The following is a 15,362-nucleotide window of genomic DNA, read 5'->3' as shown; positions in this document are numbered from 1 at the left end:
GACAGTTTGTAAAACCGTGATGGTTTTCTTGCTTCTAGGATACTAGTTAGATTAGGAGGTCAAGACAGACAGAGCACAATTATATATTAAAGCAAAATCAAGTTTCAACTTCTAAAAGTACAAAGACCAAATACTACCCATTTGTTTCAGAAGAGAAAGTTGTACAGCTGCAATATATATGGAGTCTAAATACTAGTGTTTGTTCATACATGTATCTGCAATTATCACATTTTCATTACACAGTTGCGCGTGCCCTTCTGCCACGGAGACATTGTCTGTCTGTCTGTCTGTCTGTCTGCCTGTCTGTCTGTTCCTGGATGTCTTTCTCCTGAACATCATCACAACAGATTAGTTTTTCAGAAATTGGCAAGTTTGATTCCTCCCATCTGTCCCACCATAGTCATGGAGTGGCACATAATTGCTCAACAATTATGTATGTTATGCTGCATAATGGTATAAATAACATCTCTGGCAACTTTATATTTGGTGTAGCTCTTTTTCGATAGAAAACAAAAGAAAGATAACATTTGCTTACAGATTTATACATACATTTTAATTACTCCTTTCTAAAATGAATGAAAGCAAGATGTTAGACTATAACCCATGAAAACTGTTATCACTTGAATCTACATACTATGTTCAGGTACTTTTTGATCTTGGTTATGTGGGTACTGCAGTCTCCTTTATACTTGAAATACACAAAAATACTTTCTATCAGCCAGAATATTACTATCTTAAGTATATATTTTTCAACCTAAACAAATCTGCATTTTTAAAGGTTGCCTTTTAAAAAGGGGGCTACAAATTTCAAGTGTTTGACCAAGTTACTTTCATTTGTGCAAGATGGTATTTAAATTATAGAAAAACCAACAAAATGCTATTATGTACAGAGACTTTTATGGGTTTTTTTCCTCCCTTATTGTAAATCTGTATTAGAACCAGTACAGTATTAAACGAGCCTTTTATACTTTAAATATTCAAGAGTTTTATATTCAAAATTTCTTCCACTGCTGTCAAACTGGAGCGCCTGAAGGCAAGGTAAGATCAAGTTAGGTTCTCAAAGGTAGAATTAAATTTTATCAGGGCATCTGTTATAATATGCATGTTGCTTAAAATGCAAATAAAAAGCACAGAAATTCAAAGGCTACAGAATTTTCAGGTAGCATGCAAAGTCCAGGGGACCATTTCTATGGAATAGATTCATTTAATTTACATTTCTATCATTTTAATGAAAACACAGAACAAACAAGCAATCACTGATACATTTTAAACCCTCGTTTTTCATTTGAATTTCTTCTTTTACAGAATTTACAAAGTAAAGGGAAAAGAAAGAAAAGAGGAAAGAGGGAGAAAAGAGGAAGCATATTAGTAAGTTATTACCTCAGCCATTTTTGAAAGCTCAGTCCAATCGTTCTTATTATAGCTGCACATGATGCTGGCAATGACAATCTGAAAAGATAAGTATGGAATTCAGTTGTCTGGATAATAAACTAGAGTTAGGAAAATCTGTTTGAAAACCTTCTGTCTCTACTGTTTAACTACAATTGCATTTTTCTGGTGTGCATGTCTACTGAAGAACAAGTCCTATTAAATTCAATTGATCTTAGTCTCACGTAAATGTATAAAATGGATTACATCAAAGCTTTCTTAACATGTATCTCTAAAATAGTTTGAAGATAGTACATGGAAGTTACATGAGAAACAGGCAGTAACCTAGAAAGAGATAATATTTGAGTAATGAATGGACAATACACCCTTAAGCTGACTACAGGTATTTTGAAATCTGTATTAAAAGAAATGGACAGATTGAAAACTTTTAAATGTCTTTCAATCATACTGATTATAACTTCATTCCATTCATAGAAACCTTGTGGGTATCAGGTCCATCCCAGGTTGTGGATGTATGTAATAGTTATTAGATATAATGGATAGCTGTGATATAAGCTTGTCAAATAACAGCTGTGAACAAATATGAGCAGTCCTAGCAGAACGTAGTAACCCTAACATGGGAGAAATATATTGACAACAATATATCCAAAGACAGTGTGGTAACTTGATAGGTAATAAGATTAACCCTGATAGAAAGCAGCTGTTCTACCAACAGTAACTACAAGTGGAAGCATGTGGTCTAGAACAGCTGTAGCAAACATATATTGGCAATGGTATAGTACATCCATACAAAAAATAAACAGGAATGCAGAAGACAATGGAAAAGCACTGCACTGTAGTTTCCCAAGAAAATCACCAGTTGCTGAAAACAAATACCATTAACAACAGAAGAGCTAATCGAATTGATGGTCTTCAAACTCTGGAGGAGACGATTTTAAATGAATAAGAATATCCTGGTATTAGGGAAAGTCTCTGTGCAAGCCAGGGGTGAACAACTCTACCCTTGACCTTGCCAAAAGGCATCCTTTGTATCCACAGCTGTACACACTGAAATCTCCATATGATCTAGAAGTTTTGCATGTAAAAGCCTATGTGCAAAAGCTCCCTCCCTCTAGACAATGAACTATATGCCTCCAATAGTAAATACTTTGCATGTATGATTTATTTATTTTATTTTATTTGTCTAATTTTATTTATCTAATTCATCCCCGCCCATCTCCTCCCGTTGGAGGCCTCTGGGCGGTTTACAACAATCAATTAAAACCATCACAATAATACAAAAAGTAAAATACAGTAAAAAATACTATAAATAGAAATAAAAAATAAATATTTATTTGCAATAATTACTTGTAATCTTTATAGAGATCCCAATCAACTGAGTCTCTGGATACTTTACAAGAAAGAAAGAGAAGATAGGGTTACTCATCCCCCAGCTTCCATTATTTTACATGTTTCCATAATGCCTGATGGAGCCTAGTTGCATTTGTATAAAAAGACCTACATTCAAACTTAGGGCCAGGCAATTCAGGTATAAGTCTGGGGTGTTGGAGGATCTATCACTGATAGCCATTCAACTGTCCATTCAGCAACTCAATTTAATAATACATGAAGTTCATCTTGACTTTAAAACTTTCAGTATCTGGCCCACATATTGTGAATTTCTTCTAAAATTATCTGTAGGGTAACTTCTATCAGTGTACCGTAACAAACCAAGTTTGTGGGTGACTGATCAAATTTATAATTTTACATGTGGAGCTTGTGACAATAATGTTGCATTATATTGAAAATCTCCTGTTACACTAGTGAAACTGTTGGGTGGCAGAAAAGGGAGATGCCATCCTTAGAAAAACCTGGACAAGGATTTTGGCCAGAAATAAGATGAAAAAAGTATGCATGCTGGCATCAGTGCTTTGATACAGTGGAATGTTCAAATAAACAGGCTGTGAAAAATTTCCTTCGATTTTGGGGTGTTTTCATTAAAAAATTGTTTTAATTTATAAATTTATTATACTGACTTGCCAAGGCATCTTATTTTTTTTTCCTTGAGTCATCCTTTATTTTTAAAAAATAATGCTGATGTCACACTGTTCTCTGAAGACCACAATCAAAGTAAATGTTTCTTTTTTTCCTTAAAAAAATTCCTTGCATGGATATGTGGCATATTTGTTTTCTAAATGGTTTGATTCTGGACATTCCTACATACTGTATAACTGCCCATGTGTGAACACTGTAGCTGCAGATATACACTAAGATTATTCAGTGTTTATCTTTGGTTAACGTTTACTACAATACTCACTTTATTGAAAATTATTTTCTCTGCGTTGATTAAAGACTAATGCATCTGAAGGAATTAGATTTAATCTTCAAAGTAAAATGTGGGTCCCAGTTGCTTCTCCTGTAAGTATCTTAATTTCTATACTATTTGTTAATCTATTGTTTGAATTTATATTTCTTAGAAATATTACATTTGAGGGAATACATTTAAAAGTTGAGTTCATGTTGACTAGTCCTGTGTTCTAATCAACTGAAAATTCTATAATTAATAGAATTTCTATAAATTTCTATAAAGTTATTCTAATTTCATAAATTCTGTAAATTTATTCAATTCTATATTGCTCACTAAATGAAGGGTTTACTTGGAGACTCCACTTTGGTGCAAGTAATGTAGTTGATTGTGGCATAGCATTCTTACTTTAGAAACATGACTGAAGTGCAAGGATTCTTCTCAGCAGTTGGTATTTTTTCCCCTTCTACTCACATTCTCTTCTACCTATTGTGTTTTGCAACCTTCTCTCCTCTGAATATTCCAAGCAAATAACTAGAGGATAAGAGCCCCTGTTCAGAACCTTCTTTAAAAAAGTTTCATCTGCTTATTTTGTTTTGTGTTGTTGTTTTAGAAGGAGGCCTGCATCCACGTAGCTCCCAACTAACAACCTGAGATCCTAGCAGCACACTAAAAGCTTCTTGTCTCTTAACAGGAATTCTGTGGAGGCCCCAAGACTATCCACATTCCGTTTGCCAACATATAGAAAGACAGACAGACATGACAGGAATAAATCCTGCAGGCCTGCTGTGTATTCCTAAGATAAAATTGAATTCAGTTGAGCATAAGGTGTTGAAAAGGGCAAGACACTAAATATATCCTTCATCTTGGATGTTTTTGATGATGCATAAATGCTTATTCTCAACTGACAGATGTGTATGTCTTTAGAAATCTCCCTCACACAGTTCATTGTATCACAGAACTATGCAGTTACGCCATAGTAAAGCTAAACCTTCAGATGCTATAGGGCTTAGTTCTTTTTTGCAGTGAATTCTTCAAGTATCCAACCATTGCACCCCAGCATTTGTCTCAAATTGTGAAAGGTACAATAACTAATATATCTTTCACCTATTCCACTGTCTTTGTTGGAACAAATTGGGATTTCACTGAAATGTACTATTAACTATTATCTGACAGCAACAATAGCCCTTGTCTTTATAGCTTAATAATGGGTAGATGAATGAGGGTTAGACTGTGTTTTATCAAAATTATTTCAAAGATTTGATTTAAAACCTTCCCTGTGGGATAGTATTGATTGACAATTCTGTCCAAAAGCCTTTATTTTAAATGAAGGAATGCAAGAAGAAAAATGACTAATTGGATTACTGCCATATGTATGATTAGGAGTGGTTTAATCTTAACATAGCTTGACTGTAAATGTACTATTAGGCATTCTTTTTCATTTATTTTTAAAGAGATACTCAGAAGTATTTATGCCATTTAATGCCTCACGATTGCACTTAAACAGTTTTAGATCCAAATTAGTCAATATCAAAAGTCCGTTTGAGTAAAAACAAGTTGGATTAAATGGTTTGCAGGGACTGCATTATAATTATTGCAACATAAAACATTTTCAGATTCCCTTCCCTGCAATTATACTGGGTCAAAGTTAATGTGCTTTCTGAAGGTAGTTGAATCTCCCAAGGTCCTTCAGCTATCTTTTAAATATGTCAGTCTTCATGATCTCTTCACATTACCAACATATTAAGAATCAGTATTTTAAGAATCTGGCTACATTCTAAGACAGGAAACCCTACTCTGAAAATGTAACAGTGAATTATTAAAGTAGAGGAATATCTTAAAGTAGAGGAATATCTTAGACTCATTGTCTTTTGTTCTTTAAACTTCTCACTTCTGTCATCTTGAATATCTCATCAACTCCATTCATCCATGACTTTCCCACTCCTCTCCTTCATCTTGACCTGTGCAGTATTCTGTCATATATTTGTCTTGCAATTCAATCTTCATTCATTCTCTGTGATCAAACCATCTCAACATATTTCTTTTGTACTGACCACTCACTTTTCTATTCAGTCCACATTCATTCAGTACCCATTCAGTTTTGATCTTAATCTCTTTTTCTTTTACCATGCATACTTCTTAAGAACTCCATTCCCACTGCATTCAACTTCCTTTTATTTTTCTCCTGAGAAGCCACTTATAACTAAGTGGACAGAAGGACACTTATACACATTCATTTTCACCTCTATTGACAAATGTTCATTCCTCACAACAGACATTTCTACCTGAATTTGCACATTTTAACATTTCTCTATCCACATTCTGTCAGAAATGCAAATTCATCCACTTGCTCTTGTTTTTTACCACTTATGTATGACTTGCAATTATTTGCTCCATTTTTTCTGTCAAGGATTACTACCACGGTCTTTGATCGATTAATTTTCAGGTCTATAATGCTCATTGCATCACACAGTTACTGCAGAATATTTGGGTATTCAACGAACAACATGACATCATCTGCATACAAAAATACATATAAACACACCTCAAATATATAGCTTTATTCATACAAAACACACAAGCATTTCTTATAGAGTTATCCATAAATACCAAGACATCACACATCCCTGTCTTATTGCCTATTCAAGGTTTAACCATTGCTATGAATTCCATTTATTCTCAGACATGCTTTACTTCTATTATATATTGTTCTTACAGAATTCAGCAACCAACCTCCAATTCCACATGCATGCAAAACATCCATAATCCAAGCTTATTCACTTTATTATAATTTCTAAATCAATAAATGTACAATAAACTTTCTCATATTCTTGTATTTCTCATTGATCAGCTGAAGAAAACAAATTGATCTGTAGATCTGCACTGCACTTCCCAAATTTTGTTCATTTTCACCTCTCATTACCCTTTCAGTTAAAATACTGCCAAACATATTTCCCAGGCACATTGTTCCCTATATAGTTTTTACATTCACTACTTTCCCTTTATCTGAGGGAACAGATGCAGTTTTCACATAGACTTTTAAAAGGTTGCTTGCCTACTTCATAAGCAAAGCAAATCCATATGATAACACTTATCCACTTATACCATCTACACCTGCAGCTCTATAATTTTTCAACATTATCATAGCATTTACAACTTCCTTTTTTATCATTTTTCCCTTGGGCAACAACATTTATAGCATTTATTTCAGTTCTATTCTTTCATCACTGTCATTTCCCTACAAATCTCTAAAATATTCAGCATTCCTTTATTCCATTTCCATCCCAAACTAATTTCATGTTATTTTTATGTGCATTCACATTCTTCGAAATTTCTTTCTTTTCACCCACTTCTAAAACAACCTTGTATTTCCAGCAAAATTACCCCACATTTTCTCTGCCTTTTTAAGTCTTAACTGTTCCTTACTCTCTTTGACTACATTCTTTGTACCCATCTTTTTCTCTCTATACACATTATATGAACATTTTCTTCTCATCCTCATTTTTTGTAGCACTCATTCTTTTATATGCATGATTCCCTTCATCCTCCAACTCTTTCATTTTCCAGCAAGCATTCTTTTTTATACTTCCTAGTAGCTTAATTCCACATACTGATTATGACATTCTGTTCCAAGCAGCTTTCACATCATCTTTCTTTATGTCCACTTACGTCTTCAAATATGCTTTCTCTTTCTGTGGCCACTTTACCTTTTCATAAGATAGAAAAGGTCTAGGCAAGGTTAACAACCTTAGTTGTACCTGTGTCATATGTAGTATTCCCTGCTAATGATAAAGAAAATACCAGTCAGTTTGGGAACATTTTGGTGAGTATACAAGTACAACGTAAGCCCAGTTTCATCTCAAATAGGCTCACACTGTTCTGTGCAAACTAGGATCTCTAATCTAGAAACTAACTTGCAAGGCAGTACAGGTAGTCCTTGGTTTATGACCATTTGTTCAGTGACTGTTAAAAGTTATGATGGCATTAAACAAGGACTTATGATGGCTCTGCACAATTCCGGCCACCGCAGCATCCCTGCAGTCACATGATTGTGATTTCCAATGTTCCCTACCAGCTTCCCACAAGCAAAGGGTGGGGAAGCTGGCAAGAAGTCAGAAGTCATAATCATGTGAGGTCCTCATTTAACAACTTGCATGGTCCTCATTTCATGATGGCAACCAGGACTGCTGGAATTGCCATCGCTACATTCATGGTGAGAATTACATTAACTGTGCTGTAACAGTCTGTGGGTTCATTTCATTACCTTCAGTTCCTTAGTAAGCCAAGAGGCATTCCAGATTCCCCACAGCCAGAGAAGATGCTCAGGAATGAGTGTTTCAATGGCTCTTTAATTTTACCATTTCACAATGAGGTCAGAGCCTCAACAGATTTATTAGTCATATTGCCTGGAAAATATTCCACAGCGTTTTCCTTTCTGCAGAGGCAAGATTGTCCCTTCTCTCATAATGTTGTCAAAGTTGGTGAAGATGTGATTGTTTCAAAGAGCCCCAGAGAAGGGCGATATTATTCTTGTTAGAGTGTTTGTCTTAGGAATAGAGAGGTAATGGATTTATACTTGATTATAGTTTACTAATTACATTGTATTATTATTTTGAGTTCTGTTCTATGGTTGATATTTTCATGAAGCTGAAATGGCATAAAACTTATAGTAATAAAGAAACAAACAAAATCTCCTTGGGCAGACTGTATCAATGGCCTCTTTATTCTCAAAGGGGAGGTCAATGACAGCTAGTTCCAAGCTCTCCAGGAAGTGATCCATCCCAGACAAATGAATTGGCTCTATCCCTTACCAGCTCACTTTCAGTCCATCATATATTAAACACCAGACTGAGAATAGAGTATGCCATGGAATATATGATGGGACTACGTTGTTCTGACACAGGCCCATGTTTGTCATTCCTGCAGTAAAGTCCTGAGCTAGACCTGATGGACAGCCTCAACATGGACACTGAAGTCTCACAAAGCAACTATCCTGGTATTTTCCCAAATTATGTGAGAAGCTACTTCCATCAGCTCAGGCAAAGAGAATTTTGGGCAATGGGGTGGATGATACACCAAGTTCCCTGTTCCATCTTTGTAGCCCAACACCAGGAACACTTGCAGCCAGCTCCTGGATTAATTCGTTTCCTAGAGAGACTGACAGAATTCCAATAGGTGACTGCTACCTCTCCACATGGCCCTCTGAGCTGTGTTGGTGCAATCTTTAGCATCCAGCTGGTCAGTGGTAGGTCAGGTCTGCGTCCCTCTCCACCTTCTATAACCTGGTCTTAATGACAGAAACCATGGAAGTGTTATTATTCTCAGCTGACTAGCATCAATTAGCAATGCCATGAAGTGAGAAGTGTGGCCAGCAAGGTAACCTACCATTTGTTGATGGGCAGGGGCCAGGGCTGGGCAAAGTGGGAACAGGAAATCTTATCTTCTTAATTTTATGGCCCATTATATTTGCAAAGAAAAACTTAACACATTAACAGTCAGTATAGGTGAATTATCCCAAGTTTAACCTTATTTATGCCGGTGCTTCTATATGATCTGAAAAAAGAATTTTTTAACTGTAAAGCACACAAGATTCTTTACTGGCAGATATTGGTTTTAGGTGACAGGTTCTGTATTGTTTACTTTCTTTGATAATCATCGTTTAGAAAATAGATGTGAGCTTCTTTTACACTTGTATATGTGGAAAAGTTTATAAATTATAAGTTACTTTGGGGGTGCTTATTATAGGCATACAAATGCTATTTTGCTTAAAAATCATAAATATTTAAATTCAATCAACAGATTCTTTTAAATAAAAAAAAACACAGAGATACTGGAACTTCCCTTTCCCAATATTATTGTCCTACAGACCTTTAAAAATGTATTATGATTTTTTTTCTTGAAATTTTGATTTGTCACTGGATTGAAATAAAAATAAGCTTCTTATTAAAACGCTCTTGCAGCATCAAATCCCATGCAATAAGAGAGTTAACAGTTGTAAACCCTGTCATGCCTGTGAGAAGCAGAGGAATTATCTTGTTATCAATTTAATAATGGAGTATTGAAGTAAATGATGCCATCCACTGACACCAGTAACACTGTGTTCCCCTGGGAAATTCAAGTCTGTAGAAACTGTCAATCTAGATGGATATGGACATATGAAACAATGTACTTTCAGTCCATAAATCTATTCTTTCAATGCTGCCTTACTAAAAAAGATTCTGCATAGTGATAAAGACAAGTAATGTAGGATATCTTGACATTACTGACTTATAATCCTCTTCACTTTCAGATAGGACAATAACAAATTCAGAGCAAGGCCAGCACACAATTTAACCCTTTCTACAGCAGGGACAATAAGTAGTTTAACTCTTGCTAGCCTTATTTTCTTTATAACTTGCATTAAAACTTAACATTTCAAAAGGGAACCTGTACACGAGTAAATCTTTAATAATTGGATGATAAAATGATTGGCAGATACCCTTTGTGAGCAATTACTCATGTCTTTGTGCACAGGTATCTTCTTGTTGGGATTTTTTTTAAAAAAAATTACAAAGTAACCTGAGAAAGAAGCAAGAAAAAAATAGAAAAAGCAAGTTGTAAATAAAAATGTTTACAAGAACTTAAAATGACAAAAAAATCACACTGACATTGATATAAATTTACATATTAGAATATTTTGCATCAGTTTGAAAACTGGAATCAGTATTAAAATAAATCAATATTAGATTCAGATTACTGTACAGTAATTGACAACTAAAGCCAGTATAATTGAATTTATAAATTAGAAACCAAGAAAAAAATTACATTAAGTTCTATCTGGTCTTAAAAAAAATTAATGAATTCAGCTAATCAGAAAAAAGGAAAAGAGAAAAGAAGAACTTAAATGTCATTATTTACTTGTAAATAATGTAATGTAATATAATATGTAAATAATGTAATTATTTACTAAATAATTACATTATTTACATTATTACACTGATATGGCTTCCCAACTCAAACAATGTATCTCTGGGAAGGGTACAAAATAATTAAACAAAAATACAAAAGAAAATAACACATACCACTAAAGCAAGCTAAAAAAATTAAATGGCAATCAAGACTAAAATATAATCTATCTCACCAATTGGGAACTCTACTCATCCTGACCCAAGTGCCCAAGGGAAGAGTCATGTCTTAAGTGCCTTTTTAAAAACCTGAAGGGTTGAGGCCAAACAAATGTAACATTATATTAGAGGAAATCCAGACTTTGGATGTGGTACAAATGCACTTGTAAGATTAGAATCCAAAAATGATTTCTACTTGAGTTTTTTTAAATATGAAATTAGTTTTGATATTAATGCATACTTCCATAACTTAATTTGCCATTCATCTGCAGAAAGGATTATTCGTGCTTTTCAATAAGAAGTACTGTATAAACTATCCTAGATGCTGTTGCCATACTAGTTGAGTGTATTTTAGGAATATAAAGTTTACTAATGTTTAGTAAAAAGATAAGTCTAAAATGAAAAATCCACTTTTAAAATCTGTTTCATTCTATTATAAATTATTTTGCAGAATTGTTGGACCTTACAACATTGCCAACAAATGTAAAAGGAATGATTTAACCTGATTATTGTATTGCCCAAAATTTTTAGAAATTGAATTGTCAATTTTGGCAACCAGTACTGAAGGTATATACCATTGGTAGAACATCTTCTACAAGTCTTCTCTAAGTGTAATATTAACTGTAAATTATTTTTCTTCTATTGATGTTCCCATTGCTGCATATTGATTATTTTGTTCAAATTCTGCATCCATTTGATCATATAATCCTAAACTTGTTCACTTTCTGAAATCATACTTCACCAGCAACTTACAGATATATAAATGATAAAAATTTTGCATGGTAAGTTTCAAATTCAGTCAAATTTCTAAGGGTTCCAACTTGTTTTTGTCATTCCTTTAGGAGTGCTTATTTATAGATATTGTAGGGAGATGATTGAGAACGTTCTGAAGAGAGAATTTCAAAGGATGTCATCCTTGTTTTTTTTAATAATTAAGACTTGCAAACTGTATGAATTATTAACCCTCCACCGGTCAAATTTCCTTGTATGTTCTCCTCCATAGAGATTTTTATATTGAAGGAAGAAGTAAACAATCTGGACTAATTATTTTCTTATTTTTATCCCATACTTTTAGAATGCTATTTCTTATTGAATAATCCTTTATAGGTTGTATTTTTCTATTTGTATCAGGCCAAATATATTTGTGCAACCCATCTGGAAGTTCTGCTGCTTCCAAAGAGGCAATCCTAAAGCAATCCAACCATAAAGTGCTGTAATCCAATCATTACCCAAGCCAAGCAACTGACATGGTAGTAGAGTTTAAAATTTGGTACTGTAGGTATGCCTCGATCTTTCAACTAGTGCAAGATTTTGAGCTTTATCCTAGATCTTTTATTAGATCTTATAGAATTAGTTGATTGTTCCTGTCAGTTATTTAATGTTTTGTCTTCAACTCTCATTGGAATCATTTGAAACAAAAATATAAGCCTTCGTAAAATGTTCATTTTATCAGTACAAATCTTCCAAATTAGGATAGTTTCAACTTTCTCCATTTTAAAATATCTAGCATTATACTTTTTCAAGTCTGGAAATAATTATTAATTATTACTCTGGAATAAATCTTTATTATTTTTTGTTAAATAAGTTCCCAAATGCCTAAGCTTTTTGAAAGTAATGTTAAAACCTGTTATTTGTTGTAAGTAATGTTCTTCTCCTTCAAGTAAGTTCCATGCCATTATCTGAGCCTTGTTCCTATTAATCTGATATCCAATAATGCAGTGTACAACAATATATATTCCATTACCGTTTCTAAAGTGTTCTTTGGGTGGATGCCTGTATCATCTGCATATAATTTTAATTTATATTCTTGATTGGATTTTGAAATTCAATTTGCTTGTCATATCTTCTTTGCCAGTGGTTCAAATAAAGCAAAAGAGAGGAAACAAGTTTGTCTATAGCACATTATTATGATAAGAGTCCATTTACTATTATCCTGGCCAACTCTTCATGCCACAGTTCGTGAAGGGCCATTCCAAATTATCAAAAGCATTCTCATATAGGAAAACCATGGCTTCCTTCTTCCTTTTCCAGTTTATATTGTCAATAGCATTCAAAGTATATCTAATATTAACCACTACATATCTCTTTAGGATAAATACAGTCTGATCAGGATGTATCAATTCAGTTAACAGTCCATTTAGTCTTTTTGCAAGTATTGCCATGGGAAGCTTGTAGTCTAAATTAAATAATGAAATAGGACTATATGACTTTGGATGGATTGGGTTGTTACTTTCTTTATGAACCAGAGAATTTAAAGTGTATTTCCAAAAGGAAGGAAGTGCTTGATGTTGTTGAATCTTATTCGTTATCTGAATTAATGGTTCAATCCAAATTTCATGGAAAGTCTTATATATACTGGACAAAATCTGGCCCTGGAGTTGTATTCAATTTTATTTTTTGTACTGTTTCTTTTGTTCCTCTGCAGTAATTTACTGAGATACATTTATTTTGTTCTGTAAATTTTGTAAGCTATATTGTGGCTAGTCACTCTTTAATATGTTCCAAATTTAATATCTCTTGAGATGGGGGGTGGCTAAATTTGAGTAATAAATAAATAAATAAAATCCAGCTCTTTTGTCTTGATCCTTTTGTAAGTGATCAGCCAACAGTTTTATCTGATTTATTTACCTTTTCCAAAATATTTCTTTTTAGCAAAATTAATCTTCTAAGCATCATTTACTTTCATTAAATCCCATTGTCTACAAATGGTTTTCATTTTTTGTTATGTCTGAAAGAGGATTCTGCTTAAGTTTTTTTATTTTTTAGTTCTAATTGCTTTAGTTCATTTTTCAGTATGTTGGTTTGTTTGGATGTCCTCGTGCTAAAGACAGTAAATGCCACCACTTGTCATCTAGACCCATGTCCCTCCTGGCTGGTGAAAGTGGCCTGGGAGGTGACATGTGGTTGGGTCCAAGCGATGGTTTATACATCCTTGAGGGAGAGAGAGTTTCCAACTGCCTTTAAAGAGGCACTGGTAAACCCCTTCCTCAAGAACCCATCACTGGACCTTACCGTACTGGATAATTTTCATCCAGTTTCTCACCTCCCCTTTTTGGGGAAAGTGGTTAAGAAAGTGGTGGTGTTGCAGCTCCAGAGGGTTCTGGAGGAAACAGATTATGTAGACCCCTTTCAGCCAGGTTTCAGGCGCGGATATGGGACAGAAACGGCATTGGTTGCACATATGGATGATCTCTGGCGGGAGCGGGATGGTGGCAATGCATCCATCTTTGACCTTCTTGACCTCTCAGTGCCTTTTGATACCATCAACCATGGTATCCTTTTGGGACGGCTGAGGGAGTTGGGGGTGGGTGGCGTGGTTTTATGCTGGTTCACCACCTTCCTGCAGGGCTGGTCCCAATCGGTGGTGATAGGGAGCGAGAGATCCCACCCTCGACCCCTCCTTTGTGGTGTGCCGCAGAGTTTGGTTCTCTCTCTGCTCCTTTTTAACATCTACATGAAACTGCTGGGTAAGATCATTAGTCACCATGGAATGAAGTATCATCAATCCGCTGATGATACTCAACTGTACATCTCCATCCTGGGTGAGGTAAATGATGCTGTGACCACCCTTTCTTGGTGTCTGGGGGCTGTAGGGATCTGGATGGGGAACAACAGGCTTCAGCCGAACTCTGGTAAGATGGAGTGGCTGTTGGTTAATGGCTCTTCCGTACCCAGGACATTGTCATCTTTGATTCTGAATGGGGTTGCACTGCCCCAGACAGACCCGGTGTGTAACCTGGGGGTCCTGGATTCATGGCTCCTGCTTGAAGAGCAGGTGGCAGCCGTGGCCAGGAGGGCCTTTGCACAGCTTCGTGTTGTGTACCAGTTACGCCCTTTCCTGGATCGGGAAGCCCTTTGAATGGTCACTCATGCCCTTGTTATCTCCGATATAGACTATTGCAATGCACTCGACATGGGGCTACCCTTGAAGAGTATCTGGAAGCTACAGCCAGTCCAGAATGCAACCACACGAGCTGTTTTTGGCGCCCCTAGAAGGGCATGTATAACACCTCTACTACATGAGCTGCACTCGGTACAAGTTTGCTTCCAGGTCCAATTCAAGGTGTTGGTTATCACCTTTAAAGCCCTACATGGTATGGGGCCAGGCTACCTGAGGGACCACTTCTTCTCTGTTACATCAACTCATCCCACCTGATCATGCAGAGAGGGCATGTTGCAGACCCTGTTGGTAACAGAATTCTGTCTGGCCGGGTCCAGGAGGTGGGCCTTCTCTGCAGTAGCTCCCACCCTTTGAAACATCTTGCCCTGGAGGTGAGATTAGCTCCATCGCCCCTGGCCTTCCGGAGGAAACTGAAGACCTGGCTCTGCCACCTGGCTTGGGGCAGGGAGGGGAATAGTCATGCCTGGGGATGGCTAGTGCCCTAAAGTGCTTGTCTCACCCAAGGACTGAATTAGATCATTGCCATCTGGACTTTATTTTTCCCTATATTTATTTTTTTATATTGTAATTTATAGTATGTTTATTGTTTTATTGATTACTTTGTTGTAAACCACCCAGAGTCCCTTTGGTGGGAGGAGATGGGCAGTGACAAATTTGATAAATAAAATAAATAAATAAAAATAAA

The 15,362-nt window shown here is 35.5% G+C and overlaps 1 protein-coding gene across 1 annotated transcript in view; it reads right to left on the bottom strand.

Moving 5' to 3' along the window:
• DPYD (dihydropyrimidine dehydrogenase) overlaps window positions 1-15,362 on the bottom strand; it is a 643,333-nt gene that overhangs the window by 185,189 nt on the left and 442,782 nt on the right. The window contains exon 15 of the mRNA XM_063298272.1: window positions 1,381-1,449. Coding sequence (XP_063154342.1) covers window positions 1,381-1,449 — 69 coding nt within the window. The remainder of the gene's footprint in view (window positions 1-1,380; window positions 1,450-15,362) is intronic.

Source organism: Candoia aspera, chromosome 3, assembly GCF_035149785.1.
Source record: "Candoia aspera isolate rCanAsp1 chromosome 3, rCanAsp1.hap2, whole genome shotgun sequence".
NCBI classification, from domain to species: domain Eukaryota; kingdom Metazoa; phylum Chordata; class Lepidosauria; order Squamata; family Boidae; genus Candoia; species Candoia aspera.
This window is presented reverse-complemented; position numbering and strand designations above follow the sequence as displayed.